Source organism: Apodemus sylvaticus, chromosome 16 (assembly GCF_947179515.1).
Source record: "Apodemus sylvaticus chromosome 16, mApoSyl1.1, whole genome shotgun sequence".
Lineage (NCBI taxonomy): Eukaryota > Metazoa > Chordata > Mammalia > Rodentia > Muridae > Apodemus > Apodemus sylvaticus.
Genome location: NC_067487.1, coordinates 21644602 through 21665643, shown reverse-complemented (window position 1 = coordinate 21665643; position 21042 = coordinate 21644602). Strand labels below are relative to the sequence as shown.

Genomic DNA, 21042 nt, shown 5'->3' with positions numbered 1-21042 from the left:
TTTACAAACAATAAAAATAAAGTATTGATTTCACAAATGGAAAACATGTGGATCAGAGAAGAAAGCTATAGCTTGCTGTAAATTATAAGTTTAAAAAGCATAGACCTTCGACCCTGTGATGAAGAACTATGATAGGAAGTGGCTTTTACTGTATGTGAATGATACACACACACACACACACACACACACACACACATATGTATGTATGTGTATATATATATATATATATATATATATATATATATATAAACAGTGAAACCCAATATTTGACTAAATCTTCTGTTATTTTTAGAAATTTTTTGAATTGAAATTTGTACATAGAAGTGCTGAGGCTTTCACAGTTCTGTACTTGATGTTATTTGCATGGTGTCAGATACTGGAAGTATATTAAAGTTATTGACACCAATTGGAATCATTTGAATATTGCCCTTTAAAATAATATTAAGTTAATTTATTAAAATTACCAATATATATCACTGTTATAATAAATATGGAACTTGGTGTAATATTTTCATAGGAACAATTAATAAATTTCTAATAAGTAGTTTTGCCTTAACATTTTTGAAACAAAGTCAGTGGAATGTGTAGTTCTTAAATTACATAATTTACTTAGAAAACAGTATGCATAAAAATTATGTTTATATTTTGCATGTGTGTACACACACACACACACTTACAATGATGAAATACATCATAATTTTGTTAAAAGAAAGAATATATTTCAAATGTCCAACTTTTAGTCTATTTTCCCCTGCAAGGACATTCTCACCTCATAATGTGACACCTTTGGTTTATCCACTGCTTGATCCTATTTTATTGAAATATTGATTTGAGTCCTGTCATAGTGATTATGAAATATGCATAGTCTCCCTTGCCTCCTTCCAAACTAGAATTGAGATTATTGATCATAAAACTCAGTCGTGAAAACTGTGATTTCTTCTTAAAACAAACCTCAGCCTAAGTGCTTTATCTTTATCCTCCAGACTAGTGAGCTTACATTACAAATGTGTGTCTGCTATGTCTTTTCATCCTGTTTGAGTATGATATAAATCTGTTTCCAACTCTTTGTCCACAAACATTCTCTTCCTTTTCAGGTGATGGCATCTTCTAATCATTTGTTCCTTGAAAGTGTGCCTTTCTAATGATGATTAAGACTTCATAGATTTTGCATGGAAGAATCGATCTTGTTAATGCAGGATATAGTTTGTGAGAGTAATCACCTAATTGTTTTGATGAAAAGATACGTGTTCTTTATAAATCTTAAGGAGGAGAACAATGGGATATAAAGATCAGCAAAGGCCAATTACTATTGGTCAGATTATGAGTGACTGTGCCCTTATTCAGCACAAGTCAGTAAGAATTATGATACGAATTGGTGCTGGGATCAGACCTGAAACTAAGTGACCATTTTTATGCTCAACTACTAGGACCAAAATGCATTTGCCAAAGATTTAGTTGTTGAGATTTAGTCTTTGGTCAGCTTTTGTCTGTGATCATCCTTAATTCCTAGTATTTCTGTCATTTATTATATGAGTACCCGACTCCATGTCTCCTCATAAGTAACCTCTTAGAACATAGCCACAAAGCTCCCTTCATCACTTTTTTTTTTAAAACAAAACAACCTCACCTACTACATCAGAGGCTCAATTACATGTCAAATTGTAAAGAAGCGTACTTATAGTAGTATAATTTATTTTCCTTTAAAACTCAGTGCATTGTTTGTTGACATGCTTTCAAATTCACATGCCATGCCTACCCTCAGTGCTGGACTGCTTAACACAGATGCTGGGGGTGGTAGTGCGGCTTTGGGGAACAATTACTGATAATAATAAAAATAAAATAGTAAAATAATAATAAGTGGAAGCACTTTTGCATTCTGTCCTCCAGATATATTGATTTTCAAATTCAAGAAAACATCACTGTCCCCAAACTGTGCCAGCACAGTCCTCGCACTGTCCTTGCACTGTCTCAGCAATGTCTCCGCAATGTCCTCACTGTCCCCACTCTGTCCCAGCACTGTCCCCACACTGTCCCCACACTGTCCCCGCACTGTACCGGCACTGTACTCTTCGATGTCCATCCACCCACGTATCCAAACAACAATCCATACATCCACCCACACGTAAACCATCCACCAGTCTACCCCTCCAAAAATCCATCCACATGCACAACTACCCACTCATCCGTCCACCCATCCAGCCATCCACCCACACATACATACATACATACATACATACACACACAAAATTCATGAAAACATCAAAAATGGAGCTCATCGATTTCTATATAACATTATGTAGAAGCAGGAATTCTGGGAGACCCTGGGGAGTGAGTCACTCAAATGTTTTCATGTAATACATCCACCGAAGTGAGAGAAAATATCTGCATATGCTGCTCTTTATTGTTGTGGCTGTTCTGCTCCTAGGCAAAAGGGAATGCAAAAGGAAAGAGTGACTATAATATTATAGCTTGCCTAATTCTTCATTTTAACTTTAGGGTAAAATTAAATGTACATATTTTATTTCATTAAAATTTTGAACTCTTACTGCATAGCTCCCTACAATGATATGTACCCCATTAAAAAAATCTGGCTTAAGTGACATATTTCTAGCCAAGGATAAGGAATTCCTTGTTGAAACTTTGTTTTAACAGTCATTTCCTTACCCTTCTTCAAACTTTCTTGTTTTTGTATGGGCTGTGAGTGGTGTCAGGAGGATTTCTATCTGTTGTGCAAAAATTAAATCCACTCAACTTCACAAAAAATATTCAGTTTTCAAAGATTCTATGCAAATCATTTTCATCTATACTTCTTATAAAAGGTAGAATTTTGTTGTGATCATTAGCAAGTGAAGATGATAATCCCAAAATTAAGATGGCACAAAGGCTAGTGAGTTGTTACATCCAAGTAAAGAGCCAACAGCCGATTCGGTGAGATTTTACTGAGATACATAATTTTCTTTCTTTCTTTTTTATTTGATATATTTTTTATTTACATTTCAAATGATTTACCCTTTTCTAGACCCCCACTCCCCGAAAGCCCCATCAGCCCCCTTCCCTCTCCCTGTTTTCTCACCCAACCCTTCTCACTTCCCTGTTCTGGTTTTGCCCTATACTGCTTCACTGAGTCTTTCCAGAACAAGGGGCCACTCCTCCGTTCTTCTTGTATTTCATTTGATGTGTGGATTATGTTTTTGGTATTCCAGTTTTCTAGGTTAATATCCACTTATTAGTGAGTGCATACCATGATTCATCTTTTGAGTCTGGGTTACCTCACTTAGTATGATGTTCTCCAGCTCCATCCATTTGCCTAAGAATTTCATGAATTCATTGTTTCTAATGGCTGAATAGTACTCCACTGTGTAGATATACCACATTTTTTAATATATCCCTCCACTCTTCTGTTGAGGGATACCTGGGTTCTTTCCAGCTTCTGGCAATTATAAATAGGGTTGATATGAACATAGTGGAACATATATCCTTATTACATGCTGGGGAATCTTCTGGGTATATGCCCAGGAGTGGTATAGCAGGATCTTCTGGAAGTGAGGTACCCAGTTTTCGGAGGAACTGCCAGACTGATTTCCAGAGTGGTTGTACCAATTTGCAATCCCACTAGCAGTGGAGGAGTGTTCCTCTTTCTCCACATCCTCACCAACATCTGCTGTCTCCTGAATTTTTAATCTTAGCCATTCTGACTGGTGTAAGGTGAAATCTCAGGGTTGTTTTGATTTGCATTTCCCTAATGACTAATGAAGTTGAGCATTTTTTAGATGCTTCTCCGCCATCCGAAGTTCTTCAGGTGAAAATTCTTTGTTTAACTCTGTACTCCATTTTTTAATAGGATTATTTGGTTTTCTGGAGTCTAACTTCTTGAGTTCTTTATATATATTGGATATCATTTTCTAAGGAGAGATTGCTTAAGGGTCATGAAGAAGGGGCTCCAGCTTCAGTATTATTGTGCTGTGTCTCCTAAAATTTTTCTCCAGGGCTTTGATCATTGTGAGATATAAGTTTTCAGATGCAAAATAAATCTATAGGTTCAAGTAGGTTCTCCCCAATGCACCTCCACTTCTTTGACTTGACTACTTAATTTTTGAAAACAGTGTTAGGTGAAGAGTTCATAAAAGCCATAGACCAGATGGTCTTCAAAAATGATGTATAATAAGAAGGGAAAGGAATTTAAAATTCCCTTCTTAGGCCATTACCTTGAAACTTACATACCAGTGGGGAACCAAATTCAATCAAGTAAAAACTGGAAAATAAAAGAAAAAAATTTAATACTTATCTGGAAGGAATTTTTAAAATCGTACAAATGTAGACATTTAAATATATAGGAGAAAGCGGGAGAGAGATGAGGAGGAGGTGGCACTCATGACTGCATCCTAAGACACACATGCTGTTTCTGAAAGCAGTAATGGAGCACGCCCATGGGATAGATGTGCACCTTGCTTTCTGGAAACATACAACTAAGCTAATAAAAGTTAGTGTTTGTCAAATCGAAATAGCAATTGGTAACGTCAAAAATATATTGTCTAATACACTCAGAAATTTGAGCATTAATAAAACCTGAAACTTTTATGTCATTTAATTTAAATTAACAAATACTCCTTTTCATCTTAGTTTATGTATGTGTATATACATATACACATACACGTATACAATTTCTTTTTCAGATGCTTGGTAAGCTTGTTACTTCTTAGACTATATAAATTATACAATGCAGCTCTTTCTATAATATGTTGAATATAAAGAGATATGATGCACCCAATATTGTAAATTTCCTCCTTCTAAATTTGTTACTCCAACACTTTTGTTCCTTATGAAGACCCTTTAGACATTTAAAAATGTGTGTTCACCTTGCCTTGTGCTTACTTATCCAAGCTAAACCTTACCATTATTTTCTTCTTCCTGCAATATGATCAATATTTGTGAACATCTCCAGGCAAATGATTGCCCTTTGACTCACTTGGGTTATACTGGGGAGCCCATGCTGCTCTTAAATCTTCAGCCTTCCAAGCTCTGGGATGGTTAGTATAACCACTCCTGACTTAAAGCAGCTTTCCACACAAAGCAGAATGTGATCTCTCCCACCTGCAGATCACAGCAATAGAGAGCTGAGATAGGTGGATTGTCAGTTCAGGGACAGCCTAAGCCATATAATGTGATTCTATGTCAACCCAACTTCCTTTCATCACACACAAATGTATCTCTGATACTGTGATCCTAGACTATAAACTGTTCAGATATGGAGATGAAAGAACTGATATGTAGAAGTAGGAAAACATCTAAACTGAGCATCAGTGCATATGTACAAAATAATATCCATTGTTACTTCCAATGTCTTCTGTAATTTAGCAATATGTTTGAGGTCATAATTCTTCCTATTGTTTTCTGACAATGCACTGCAGCACACACTAATTTTAGGTATTATTCTTGGATTGCAAACAACTGTAATTACCAGTGTACAGACTTTTACTCACTCTTTCCAGATAAAATACCTGGGCATGCAACTTTTAACCAAAAAAAATGGTAATAGGGGAAACATAAGAAAAGGAAATGTCTAACATTGTATGTGATCCTGGGATCCAAATAATCAAACAATTAATTTCTTGGTTGCTCTATTCTTTCAATCCTTAATTTTGTCCAGTAGATGTCAGTATTGGATAAAAGCAAAATAATGTCGCCCTCACTGCACATTGCCTAGAAGGACTTGAGTAGCCCTGTCTACTTTGATGGGAAGATGTAGATTTTGTCAATTCTGTGTATTAAGATGTTTAACATTACAGGTTTCTTCTACATCCTGTTTATCTTTAATGTTGTTAAATATTTACTTTTACTTTCTCTACTCTGTATTCACAGAAGAGAAACTGAAACATGTAATTAATTGGAAGCTGCTGGCAGATTGCTTAGATGCAATGGCCAGCCTTTTCTGCGCAGAGCTATATAAAGATAATTTCTCGTTTTGTCCTTACTGCAGCCTTTAGATTTTGAAACAAAGAAGGCATATACATTTAAAGTGGAGGCCTCCAACCTGCACCTTGACCACCGCTTTCACTCAGCTGGGCCATTTAAGGATACCGCGACAGTCAAAATCAGTGTGCTGGATGTGGATGAGCCGCCAGTGTTCAGCAGGCCTCTTTATACCATGGAGGTTTATGAAGACACTCCTGTGGGGACCATCATCGGAGCCGTCACAGCACAAGACCTCGACGTGGGCAATAGTGCTGTTAGGTACGAATAACATTTTTTTTTATGATGTTCATTAGTAAAACTAAATGAGATCAACAGGAAAGAAAGAACTCAATTATTAAAGGTGCTGCCAAGGAATAGTAGTAGATCATGCGCCACAAAATTTAATGACTTGTTATTAGTGTGATGATAGAAGTGTTGCCACAGAAATTCAATGCAAACAATCAATGTAAATCCTTACTATGCTGTTTACAGTGTTTCAGTGCTGGACATATTGCTCAAACTAATGAGTCATTTTTTCATCTATAAAAGGGACTGAGCAAAATAACTTTAAAGGATGATACCAAAGAGTAGTGATATCAAGGTACTGCCACAATACATAAAGGAATTTGACATAGTTTGCACTTTCTTTGAAACCTTTTTCCTGCCATACCATTTTGATTTTGAAAGTGAGGTAGTTGTAATTTTCACATATTGGAACCTATTAATCCACTGTAATAACATAATGTGCTGTTTGATATAGCGTGATTGGTTGCATAATAATAAGTGTGAGTGACTGATTTAAGAATACAACGGGTCTATTTTTCTCTTCCTTGCAGTGTTGAGAATTGAAATTAGGTCTTTTTATTCAATAAACAACTAACTTACTCCTGAAATAAACCTCTGCATCTAAAGGGGGAGTTCTAAAACAGTTACTGTGCTAACATACAGGAAAATAGATATAACTGCTAAGATTGTTTTTCATATGAAAACCAATTTAATGATAGTCTTTTCACAATGATTGCATACGATTTCAGAAATGGGATCAAGAGTCTGTATGTCTTTCTTCTTATAGTCATCTGAACCCATTCCCCAAAGTTGCATGTTTAGTTTTAGCTTACTCTGAAAGTATACCCACTGGTGACTTAGTACCTTTATTTCTCACAGTGCCGGATGCTGCAAATTTAAGAACCAAGTGCTCCTAGAGCTTGCTTCTGATAAAAAAATACTTTATTCTTATGCAAATTGTTATTTTTCTGCTGAAATCTATATAAGAAAGGAAATTAGAGTTTGTCATGGTTAATTATATACAGGCATAAATCATATTATGAAGGATACTTTATCATCAAATAATAGCTCTCAGAAGGTGCAAATCTTCATTTGGAATGGAGAATTTCCTCATGATTCTAACAGTAATAGACACAAGTATCCTACAGTGAACATTGTATTCTAGACCACTGTCCCTCTTAGCCTCTTCACATATCAAATATAGTTATCTCAATCAAATATCCTCAAAGGCTTAAATGACTTCATTGCTAACATAAGAGCTTAACATTTAATATCTTCTCCAAATAGCCTCTACCAAAGACACAGGAGTTTCCTTATCAGATCCATTGCAGCTAAATTCTTTTGTATTTGTGATTCTTTGAATCTAAATTAGTTATGTGATTTTAAAATATGTGGCATGTAGGTGATAGAGCAGATATTAACTTTCCATATAAAAAAGAAGAATGAAAGAACAGTGATATGTATATAATTCTAAATGATAGAAGGAGGAAATCCACTCAGGTTGAAGCTTTATTAAACATGACTTTTCTCTAGGTCAGGTCTTTATCCTACAGGTCCACTGAGTGTGGAGTCTTCTAGGTCTATTAGGATGTTACATAATTAGTATGTTACATAACTGCAAAACTACTGTCCAGTCTATACATTTCTTAGTCAGCCCCACCTATTCATATGGATAAAAACTGCAGAATATTGACTATCTCTAGCCCCTGGTATAGCTTGGTTTTTGGGATACACTGCCACTATATCACAAGCAAACATGCTTCTCATCCCGTATGATGCTGGCTCATGATTGAGTTCCTTCTTTAAGAAAGGCATGCAGATTTGAATAATTAGTTCAGTGATCTGGCCTTTTTTAAGAAGTCTAAAATTGCCCCTGCAATTTTCTCATCTCTCTGTTTTTTCAATCCCATCACCCAGTGGTTCTTCTGTAACATTTTTATTGCTGTCTCCAATTGTCATGATGGATGAAATTCTTTGTTCATTCTCGAACAGAATTCTTTAATATGTATTCAAAAAATAACCATAATATATTTTCTGAACATTTGTTTTTGTAATATTTCTTCCTTTTTGTGATATACAAAGACTAAAGTCTTTAAAATTTTAGTATTCTGATATCCTTTTGCTTAACAATCCTATCTTCAATTAATTTATCTCCTTTAACTTCTTTGTGTGAGTCTGGAATACGAATCTAATTCATAAATGTTGTTCTTATTGAATCTTGGATAAATATAGTTTTGTCTTTCCAAAGTTATATCTTTTTGTAGAAGAACATTATAATCTGAAAACTACCCTCTTTCCACTCTTTCCCCTACCCCTCTTTCTCCTTCTCCTTTTCCTTTTCCACTTCCCCCTCTTCCTCTTCTTCCTCCTCCCTCTTCTCCTCCATCTTCTCTTCTTCATCTTTCTTCTTCATCTTCTGTCACCCATGGGTTAATATTTGAAAGCCTTTTCTCTAAAAGAAATACACTCTGGACGATTATACTGAACTTAAACCTTACTTAAGTTTGTCATTTCCCTCCGTTCCTGCAAACCTTCAATGTGCTTCTCCCTCATCCTCGCTCACATCCATGTCCTCTTCAATAGTATGATTCTCATTTCTCTCTAATATCTATCTCATCAGATTGACTTTATTATTTGTATTCTTCCAAGATTCTAATCAAGATAATTGGAACTCTCAAAGAACTTTTCTAAAGTTATTCAGTTTCTCGCTTATACATGATCACTGATCAGAATCTCTCTAAATGCCTATATCTTATAAAAATTCAAAATCCTTCCAGTTGATGGACATATTTTAGTTTAGTATTTGTTACAAAGGTATCTGCTAGTTGGTATCAGTTATCATCCTGGCCATTTCAGTTTGCTACGGCAGAGCTCCAAAGCATTTGGAGCCAAAAACATTTCCATGCCTCAGTCAGGAAACTTTTATTGTATTACTAAATTGATAGTAGATATGGTGTCTTAGTAATGTCCTCTTCTTTCTTGTTTCAGTGACATCTCCATCTTCCTCAGACAGATGGTCTTTTTATGTTCCTACAAGGAAGAAAGGACAACTCTCCTAAGCTCCTTTCAAAAGGTCAATTATCAGTATATAGGGAGGGCATAGCAGTCCAGAGCAGAGACTTCTCTATGAAAGAACTGGGAGTGCGTTCCCAGCATAAAACTGGTAGCCCACAACTCCCTGTAGCTCTAGCTCTAGAGGTTTTCAGGACCCTCTGTGGCCTTCACAGACACTGTATAATCATGGTGTGCAAAAAATGAACTCGAGAATACAAACATACACGTTAAATAATTGAGTATTTTAGGACAATGAGCTTTTTCCTAAGGATGCCACCCAGATTCTTTAATTTACCCCCACCCCAAAGCCCCATCCTCTAATTTCATATTTAGGGTAATATTTTGACATTTGGATGTATTTGTGTATATATGTATGTATGAGTGAAAGAGTGTGTACAGATGTGAGATGAATGTATGTTTTGGTGTGTGTGAATTCATGTATGTACAAAGACATCTGTAAACATGGAGATACAAGAGAAGAGTGCCCAAGTATCTATCTATTACTGTCTTCCTTATTTTCTTTAGCTGCTGCTTATTCATGAAACTCCGTGTATTCTGGAGAACAACATGTTCAAGTGATTTTTCTTTCCCTCAACTCTCCAAGTGCTTGTGTAATGGACATCAATGTATCATACCTGCTTTCATTGTTCTTTTTACATTTTTAAATATGAATGCCTGGGTATCAACTCAGGCTCTCCTGCTTGTGACATAAGCATAACTGAGCCATTTCCCCTGCTCCTTATATGAATTTTAAAATGTTACACGCACTCAATTGCAATCTTTCCTTCTTTAAACCTATTTTAAGTTCAAGTGTGGACTCTAAAGATGGGCATCTTACTTCTCTAAATGAATAGAAACAGCCACTAGGCACTCAAGGTTTCGTGACAACTGCTCTCCAGGTTCTCCAGGGAGCAAATAGTTTTATACTTGTTATCTTGAAAAAAATCAGCTAAGCTTTAGAAGACTATCAATAGACACAAAGTAATTGGCGTGAGGTTGACAATACTATTATGTATCGATGGCTGTTGTGTATTGATGTGTTGTCATTTGTCAGCCATATCCATGAAACCCTTATTATTTCTCCTCATGCTCACTGTAAATACCATATGCTGAAGATATTTATATCAGCCTCGTGATATATATCTAGTTTAGTAGAACTAAATGGTCATTGCATAAACATTAAATCTTTGAACAAACAAGAGAAGGTAACCACATATGGATAGAAACAGTGGACAGTTCAGTAAATGAACATTTCTGTCCATCGAGTATAACTAGAGTACACAAAAAAATGTTTAATGCATTGCTTGAATACTGTGTTTGCAGGGTCAATGCATAAAGAGATGTGCACATTAACAACAATAGAATGACAATCAATACTTCAGAACTAAGAAATCTTGGAAGTCTATAAGTGAATATTATAATGAGATAATGGGACAAATTCAAATAAAAAATAAATGAATCAAACACCAAATCATGACTACATTAGTGAACAATACAAAACCATATTTTACAGAAACATTCTTGCCTCTCCTGTGTCTTTAGTTTTATCAAAGATTCTACCATCTGATGGTCCTACTGCAAGTTAATTAAAGTGGTTTCCTCTGGTTTGCTTCTCATGAGAAACACTTATTTCCACCAAAACAACAGACACAGATGGAGCTTAATTGATCCCTGTGAGGAGTTGTCAAAAGACAGACTTGTTCTTGAATGACAGGAAACCTGTCTTACTTTCATTTCTTTGGGATAAATAAGAATTTTTATTGACTTCTTGAATTGAAACTTGAATTATGCCTGTTAAGAAACACGAGCCCTGATTCATCACTCTTTGCCATAAAAATATGCTTACTCAATTCTAAATAGTAGTGAAAAATATGTTCGTGAAACATTAAAATGTAAAATTTTATCATGTTGATAAATGCTCTTTTCATGTGTTTTAGTTTCCTGTCTTTTCATAATATTTAGCAAATATTCAAGGCTATTCTCATTCTCATCTCAGGGTTATATTGCAAATTTTACCACCATTGCCTTCATTATCATTACAGGTCAGATCAATAACCCAAAATGGAACAGCTTTTTCAAGACCAAAGGTTCACTTAGGTTTAATGTTCAGCCTTTGGAACACAAGTGGCCTCTCTCCCCACCAGAATAGCTCCCTATGCCTCCTTTCTCTTGGTTAGCTTTGCCTTTGTGTGTTGTATTACTGATATTCCATTGCTGTCACTACATATCTGACCATATCAAATTCAGAGAAAAAGAATTTTCAGAGCAAGTTCAGTGGGTTCAACCAGTTGTCTCTTATGTTTCATTGCTGGGGCAACTTTATGTTGAAGATTCTTTAGAGATGGAGAGATGTTCCCCCTATGGTATCAGAGAAGCAGAAAAAAAAGACAGAAGAGGACCATGAACAAAGAACACAAATCAAAGGCATGCACCCATGCTCTGTTTTCTTTAGTTCTTCCCTAAGTTCTAATCCTTCAACTATCTATGAATTCTAGAGTAGGTGATCCCATTGATGGCACCTTTATCTTTGTGATTCAGTTATCTGTCACCTGCCCACCTGCTAGCAAGTCAGTGTTTAGAATTCAGAGAAGAATTTTACATTCAAACCTTAAGAAAACCCAATTTTCCACCTCTGGTAAATAGTTTTAGATGTTTGCCGTGTTATTTAAAATAATAAAATGATATCTTGTAAGTCATACAGGCTTAACAAGTCCATCTCCTACTTTTGAATGCCATATCCAATAAACTAGACATTTTAGCACAAATGTAAAAAAATCTAAGCTCAGGAGACACACAACATGATTTTGGAGTAGAAGGAGAGATATAGCTTACTAAATGTCTTATTAAAGTTTGTCATGTAATTAATAATTGTCCTATTCAATTGGGGAAAATATTGGTGAATTGATAGCTTTTGACATACTAATGTGATATTTTTGTGAAGATAAGAGAAAAAAGCTGATATAAAATATTATATAACACACACATACATTGAAAATTCTAATAACCATGTACATTACTTATTGTGTTATTTCTTTTTCTATCAGTGTATATACTATGCAAAGGGAGATATGTTCATATATTGCTTCTGGTGGCATACACACACTTCAAATATGACTTATCACTTCATGAGGAGTCAACAGAATTCATCAAAAGAATGTGGCAATTTCTGTTAGTAATTTCACCTAACTAGTAAATCAGCATAATATTTGCTTTTTCTACATGAAGAAAATTGAAGATTTTTTTTTAGTTTTTGTTTATTAATTATTTTAAATCATGTATTTTTTATCTATTTGAGTATTTTGCCTGCAAGTATGCATGTTAACAGTGTGTGTGCCTGCTACCCATGAATTCCAGAAGCAGGCATCTGATCCTGGATTGGATGTTATAAATGGCTGTGAGCACCACATACCTGTTGAGACTGACCCGGTGTCCTCTGTGTTGGCAACAAATACACTCAACCACTGAGTCTTCTCTCCAGCTAATAGTGGCTTTACATAGATGGAAAAGTATGTAGGTAACTACTAAGATTTCAGTATTTCAACCCTTGATTTCATGGAAATAATAAGCTCATCCTTAGGAATTACTCCAAGGAAACTCACCATGGTGATTTGGACAAATAGTTTGTACATAATCAAAATATATACATATATAAATACACACATATTTCTTTTTCTTTCTTTACACAGTCTCATCCTATGTAGTATTGGATGTTCTCGAATTCATCATGTAGACTAGGCTGATACTGAATTCAAAGAGATTCTCTTTCATCTGCCTTCCATATGCTGCTGTTGGAATTAAAGACAGCAGCACTATGCCTATCTCTCATATACATTTAATTTTATATTTATTTTGAAGATAATAATATAATTACAGCATTTCTCCATTCTCTTTCCTAATTTGAAACATGGAATGCAATCTCTGATAAGTGGATATTAATTAGCCCAGAAGCCCTGAATACCCAAGGCACAAATCACATAACAAATGACTCCCATGAAGAAGTATGGAGAGGGTCCTGATCCTAGAAAGGATTGATCTAGCATTGGAGGGGAATATAAGGAGAGATAAAAAGGAGGGAGGTGATTGGAGAAGGGATGGAGAGAAGAAGGTTTATGGGACATATAGGGAGGGGGAATCCGGGAAAGGGGAAATCATTTGGAATGTAAACAAAGAATATAGAAAATAAAAATATTAAAAAAAATTGAAACATTCTCCTCATATACTTCTACCTGCTTTCTTTAAAATTTATGGCCTCGTTTTGCAGTTACTGTTTCATACACACACACACACACACACACACACACACACACACACACACACACACATGCTCCTATATATATGAATATAAAAGACTCAGTCTGTATAACGCTACCCATGTTTATGCTGTCAGAGTTGGCAATTTAGTAGTTAATAACAATTGATTTGGTCTTCCTTAGAGAACTTCTGCTCTCGGCATTTCTTGTTTGCCTATTGTCCTTTTTGTAGAGTGAGGCCTAGAAGACGGCTTGTTGGTTTTAAGATGTATTCATCACATAATTTTCATATTATAATCACTATAAGAAAGAAATGATGTAAATAGTATTATAAAAGTATACTCTATTATCTTAAAATATTTCAATTTGTCATATGATTTTTTTCTATTATATACTTGAATTATCAGTATTTTAATGCAGGAGGCAAAAGATTATTTTCTGTGTCTTAAATAATAAAACAGAGTATATGAAAACTTCATAGAACAGAAAACAGAAAACTGGAGTCTGTAGGATTAATTTTTCATGTTTACACAAGAGATATATCTTGGATTCTGTGACAGAAACTATTATTCCTGGATTATTTCATTAATTATGAATAAAGTTGACCACTTGCATTTTAACAGTAGCTTAAACAGAATCCACTAAAATATATATTATGTAGTCTTAAGTCATTTGTAAGTGTGCAGAAAATAAACTCAAATAGACTATCCAAAATCATTAAAGGGAAAATAGAGATAGTGTGGATACATTGGTGATAAATGTGACAGGGAGGTAGAATTGGGTATGAAGGTTCAAAGGCACTCAAGGGAAAGTAAACCATTAAGTCAACTTGTTATATAGAAACTGCAGCACTTGCTGAATCTGCTAATCCCTGGGGTGGACTGCTCACTTTGACTTGTCACTGGATACTATTCTTAGTGTTTAAGACCCCCAAGGGAATTATTGTCCTGAGTTGGTTTTTGCATGAAGTCGACTTGCAAATGTGCTGAGGGCATTTCCTTCCCATTAGCTGCTATGAAGCAGAGAGATTCCTTTACTAAAATAAAGGAGTACTGGAAGAAAACAAAAAAAAAGTATTTTTTAAAGAAAACAAATATTGACAGAATGATATTGCTGAGATAATGTAGCATAAACCTCAGAAATATCAAACCATTCACGTGGCTGATGGGAATGAGATTCTAGGCTGCAAGCTTGAGTGGAGGTATACTTCATTTTGTTCTTGATCAAGTGTCATCAGTTTCAGATCAGGCACGAGGATTTTGTAGGTCTTTTGGTATTCACATACTCAATGCTGTTGCTGAAAGTGAAGTAACAGTGGTGATTTCAAGTAAGAGAAAATATGAGAGCTTGTGAATGAGACTGGTAATCATATTTCCTTTGTATGGAAGGCAAACTGTGTTATCAGATATTTTCCTTAGGGTATGAGTATGTGTGGGAGACCAGCGTTTTGTGCGTTCTGCTAACTACAATTTCACATTATCCTATTACTGGATTTAAGGACTTCATGTCTAGGTGTTGTATTTTTAGGTTATTCTATTAAGATTCATGTCAAACCACTCCCACAACCAGATAAAAGCTGGACCAAATCTTTGATATAACATGATTGTATTTATCTTTTTCCTTCTCAAGACTCAAGGTTATTGACTTTACCTTGATGAGGTGAGGAAGTACATATTTTTTATTATTATTTTACTTATTTATAGTCCAATCCTTGTCCCCCCCTCACTCCCTGATCCCACAGTTCCTCATCCAATTTCTCCTTCCCCTTGCCACTGATAAGGTGCTATCACCACCCCACCAACCTCCCCTTTCTCTGGAGCCTCAAGTCCCTCGAGGATTTAGTATAACTTCTTACACTGAGGCCAGGTAGACCTCTGCTACATCTGTGCCAGAGGTCTTGGACCTGTATGCTCTTGGTTGGTGGTTCTGTTTCTGGGAGCTCAGTGGTGTCTGGGTTAGTAGAGACTGCTCTTCTAACTATGGGATTGTTCTGCCTTTCAGCTTCCTCAATTCTTCCTCTAATTCAAATGTAGGGGTACTTGCCTTCAGTCTAATGTTTGGGTGTAAGTATCTGTCCCTGTGTCAGTCAACTGCTGAGAACAGTCATACCAGGCTTCCATCTGTAAGCACATGATAGCATAGTAGTGACAGGCCTTCATGACTCCCCACCCCCATGAAAAGGATCCAAAGTTGGGCCAATCATTGGAGCTCCTCGCCTTCAGTCTCTTCTCCATATTTGTCCCTGCAGTTTTAGACAGGAACAATTCTGGGTCAGGAATTTTGACTGTGGGTTAGTAACCTGTCCCTACTCTTGAGGCCTTGTCTATCTAGTGAAGGTTGACATTTTGAGTTCCCTTTCTCCATTGTTGGGCATTTGGGTTAAGGTCACCCCCAATGAGTCCTGAAAGTGTCTCATCTCCTAGGTTTCTAATACTTTTTAAAGGGTCCCACTACCTCCTACTCCCGAAGGCCATTTTCTTCTATTTACCCAGGTACCTCTCTCTCTGCCTCCCTTGATTATTCCCCTTGTTCTTCTAAATGGGCTTAAAGAATCATCACTTGGGCATTTCTGCTTGTTACACTTCTTAATATTTGTAGGTTGTATCCTAGGTATTCTGCACTTTTTGGCTAATATCCATTTACGAGTGACCACATGCCATGCATGTCCATTTGGTCTCAGTTACCTCACTTAGGATGATATATTCTAATTTCATCCATTTCCCTGCAAAATTTATGATGCCCTCATTTTAATAGCTGAATAGTATTCCATTGTTTATAATTATAATACTATAATAGCTCTTCCTGTGGTGTTTCTATTACCTTCAGGACACACGGTACTTCCTCCTATTCTGTAAGAATCCCCATGCTCCATCCACTGTTTGGCTGTGAGTGTATGTATGTCTGAGTTCAGCTCTCAGATGACAGCATATTAGAAAATTTTGTGTGAGTCGGGCATTGGTGGCACCTGCCTGTAATCCCAGCACTCTGGGAGGCAGAATTAGGCAGATTTCTGAGTTTGAAACCAGCCTGTTTTACAGAGTGAGTTCCAGGACAGGCAAGGCTATACAGAGAAGCCCTGTCTGGAAAAAAAAAACAAATCCAAAACAAACAAAAACAAAAAACAAAAAAAAAAGTTTTATGTGTATGTTGGTGTCTCTTGTGCTCCTCTAGGATTCCTATCTGGATACAGGAGGTGGTCTCTTCAGGTTTCATATCTCCAATATAGTGAGTCATAGCTAAGCTCACTCCCATTGATTCTGGGATACCTCCCGTATCCAAGGCCATGTCTCATTCTGGAGATGCCTCCCACCTCCTCATTCCATTCATTTTCATGGTCATCTAGCCATCTCTCCTGTCCTTCTCCACAACTGATCCTTCCAATCCCCACTCCTTCCCAGTTCTCCCCTCCATCTGCATCTTAGGACAATTTAATTCACCCTTCTAAGTGAGATTAAAGGTTCCTCACTTGGGCCTTCATTCCTGTTTAGCTTGTTGTGGTCTGTGGGATACAGCGGTACCTGCATTTTATGGCTAATATCTATTTATAAGTGAGTACATATCATGCATCTCCATTTGTTCAGGAAGGCAAATTAGTAAGACTTTACTAGTATAGCTTATGATACTCTTAACAGCAAACCACCTTACTCTCTACCTCTTAATAGTCTTTCTAGCTCTTCTTCAAACAATGTTCTCTTTGAGTTTTAGTTGCCAAAGTTGCTTTGAGGATATATCCTTTATGACTAGGCTCTACAACTTTGTCTTTTGTTTGGTTGTAATTTTCTGTAATGGCCTCTGTTGCAAAGAGAAGTTTCAGTGATACAGTATGAGGCCTATACTTACCCGTGTGTCTAATGTTTAGAGTATAGTTGGGAACCATGCTGTCTTAGTAGAGGGGTGATGGAGAGTTGTTCCACAATAGTCATGACTTTACTAACTATGGACAGTTGTTTAGTTTTGTGATGCAAGGTATGAATTTCCTCATGTTGAGTGAGTTAAGTCTAACTAGAGAGCTGTGGGTTGCTGCAAAAGTATGAGTTTCTCTATTATACCATTATTATTATTATTATTATTATTATTATTATTATTATTATTATTAACATCATCACCATCATCATCATTTTACACTTAAAAATCTTTCAGGCTACAAATAGATTATAGGCTCCAACCTCAAATCTATACCCTATCCCATTCACTAGTAGTTAGCATCTACTATGACACAAAAGTCTACCACAGGCAGCTATGGCTCAGGATACTTGGATACATTTTATGCAACAATAACATGGATGTTCATAAACCACAGTGGGGAAGTCATAATAACAACATTTCTCTTATAGGCGTCTATTGGAAGTATCAGCAGATAAATCGTTGCTGTTTGGCAAAGAACAGTCTGAGCATATTTCTGTATCTACCTATGTTTGGTATTCTTCCCCAAGCTGACACTTTGTGTCAATGGCAACAATTCTTGCCTCATGGGAATCAAATAGGAAAACAAGAAGTCCCTTTAGCCACCTTCTAGGATGGCAGATCAGAAGAGGTATCTAGTGTATACTGATCCATAAGAAAAAGCAGCATATGCACATATCTGTAATTACAAGCCAAAACTCATTATCTTATTTGTGGTGAAGGAGTAACATTATATATTTAAGTATTTATAGATTAATTGGAATGATTTCTGTAAAATATTATAGATGTATCTGGCAAATATCACTACAAACAATATATTATGGTTATTAAAGAAATCTGGACAATATTAACTTGGTAAATAAAACATTTATTTTAGTATTTATATTATTTTTTAGTTGGGAAAATTATTTTTAAAAATAAAATTAAGTAGTGGAACTTTTTTTTTTACCATGCTGGAGAATGGCTAAGAAAAATCATGCAACCAGGACTATGTAGCAACTCATACTTTTCAAATATGGGGAAGGTAAAACTTTTTATACACTTCTGGTAAGCCATCATTCTGTTACTTTACCCAATGAAATTTATATATCATATAATTTATGTATGACAATAAAGCTTCTCACATCAGTTGTTAAAGATTCAAATTATTAATAAATGTCTCCTTAACCAATGCAGCTTTGTTAAACTTAAATTATTAGTATTTGTTGTTAAATTACCTTGATAAATAATAAGTTACCTTGATTATAGATGGAGAGCTATAATTGATCTTAGGATTCTTTTTGTTTGTTTGTTTTTGTTTGTTTGGTTTTTTTTTTTTTTTTTTTTTTTTTTTTTTTTTTTTGAGACAGGGTTTCTCTGTGTAGCCCTGGCTGTCCTGGAACTCACTCTGTAGACCAGGTTGACCTCGAACTCAGAAATTTGCCTGCCTCTGCCTCCCAAGTGCTGGGATTAAAGGCATGTGCCACCACTGCCCAGCTTTATCTTAAGATTTTTAATAGATAAGGGACCATCACCAATCACTATCATTGTGGTGAATATTGGCACTGGGAAGAAAGAGAGAGAGAGAGAGAAAGAGAGAGAGAGAGAAGTTGGTACAACATGTGGCTTTTCAAAGCTTAAAGTCCACCCCAAGTGACAAACCTGCTCCAGCAAGAGCACCTCTTCTAAACAAGAGCAAACAGAGTACTAACCTGTGAAAAATATTCAAAGGTCACTTTGGTCGAACATCTCATTAAATCTCCAGAATAGTTAATCTATGATATCAATAATTAGTATTGTTGGTAAGCAGGGGTAGGGGGGAAGGGATAAGGGGTTTTTGGAGGGGTAACAAAGGGGATAACATTTGAAATGTAAATAAGGCAAATATCTAATAAAAATAATTGGTATTAGCTATGAAACTATAATAATAACTATGGAATAATAAGCTACACATGTGTCACAAATATGTGCAAAGAAAATATTGTAGAAGCTGCCAAATTACTCCTGATACTAGTCAGTTCCTAGTGAAACACTTTTTCATCGTATGCACCTATAGACACCTTTGTTCTTTTTACCTGAAACATACATGGAAACAGATTTAATTCTTCATTCCTATCACCAGTGCACTTCAATATAGTGATTCATTAGATCACTTTCTGTGTCTTCTCCAAATCATAATCACCGACTGATTTCTTTCTTCTTTTATTTTTCCTTTGAGCAGCATGCCCTTTCTTATGTTAAGCACTCCTCAAAGCTCAGTGAATCAAACCCAGCCTTGCTGTCCAGGCTACTCTCTCTTTTGGAAGATTCTAGAAGGCAAGAAATTCTCCCTTAGCAGTGCTTTCTTGTTTGGATGCAACCATCCCATGTTCTTCAAAGTGGACGATGTTAATCAGTGCTGTAGCAACCCACTTACTCAACTCCTTACTATAATATGCAAAGAAACTCTAGAATTAAATCACTTATCTTCTTTCTGTGATAATAACTCAGTCTTCCTTCTGTGATAATAACTAACAGCATAACTTTTCTATAGCTCACATAGTTTTCTGCTGCTAACACAACTTCCTGAAATAGGTTCTATCTCTCTTGTCTGTGATTGCCAGTCTTTCCTCGAATCATTTCTATACAGCTTTCTAGGGCCATCCAATCATCAGGGCCAGGGAATTTTTCTTCTTCAGCCACGAGATTTAATACAAGCTATTTTTCATCGGCACTACTGTAAGGCCTTTTCTGATCATCTATCGGATGTTGAGATCATCTAAAGATAAAAGTCTCTTCAAATCACCAGTAGTAAGCATTCCATTCCATTTTATACACTTCCCTCTAGCAAGGTGTTTAGTTTGCAATAGGCACTCATCTATTATGCAGTGAACACAGTCCACATCTAAGTAATCATAAAAAATAGTTAATGAAGCTAATAATTTGCAATTTTCCATTTGAATTAGATATGTTTACTTGAACACAGGGTTAATAAAGGAAATATTATGATAAAAATAAACATTTATCTGTTCAGAAAAGGGCTTGCAATAGGAGGATTAAAAATAGACATTTTAATGCTCCTCAATTTTTCAATGCACCATAACTGCCTTTATATTTAGTGATTTTTTTCTATAGGAAAAGCTATTACATTGAAACTCTAAGACTTCCATGCTTGCTTACATGATGGGTCAGATGCTAAGTTATCAAAAACAGATGAACAAGTTCATCTGGTTCATAACTTGCTCCATTCATGACAAATTTTGGTTTGGAGATCAGTTACTAACTGATATTAATATATTAAGTTCATAAATCTCTTTCATAAAGACAAATTGGATTTGATCTCTCTGCACAATGACAGGAAACACTAGAGTTTTATAAAAGGTTTCTCAAAATAATAAATTGACATAGAGATGTACATATACATTCTTTTGTTTTGATTAGTAAAAATTGCTAGTTTGTGATAAGGTAATGGCAAAAGGCCAGCTACAAGGATATCATTCACTTTGACTCCTAGTTTTCATAAATTTTTGGGGTTTCATAGAGTATAAAAGACTACTTGTAAGTATACTGCACCTTGTGCCTTCCTAGGCGTACAACCACTTTCCTACACAACATTCTACTTCAAGTTGTAAATACAAAA

The 21042-nt window shown here is 35.7% G+C and overlaps 1 protein-coding gene across 2 annotated transcripts in view; it reads left to right on the top strand.

Annotated features, from left to right (window-relative positions):
• Cdh12 (cadherin 12) overlaps positions 1-21042 on the top strand; it is a 332749-nt gene that overhangs the window by 287953 nt on the left and 23754 nt on the right. For both annotated transcript variants that reach the window (XM_052159683.1, XM_052159682.1), the window contains one exon: positions 5978-6231. In XM_052159683.1, coding sequence (XP_052015643.1) covers positions 5978-6231 — 254 coding nt within the window. The remainder of the gene's footprint in view (positions 1-5977; positions 6232-21042) is intronic.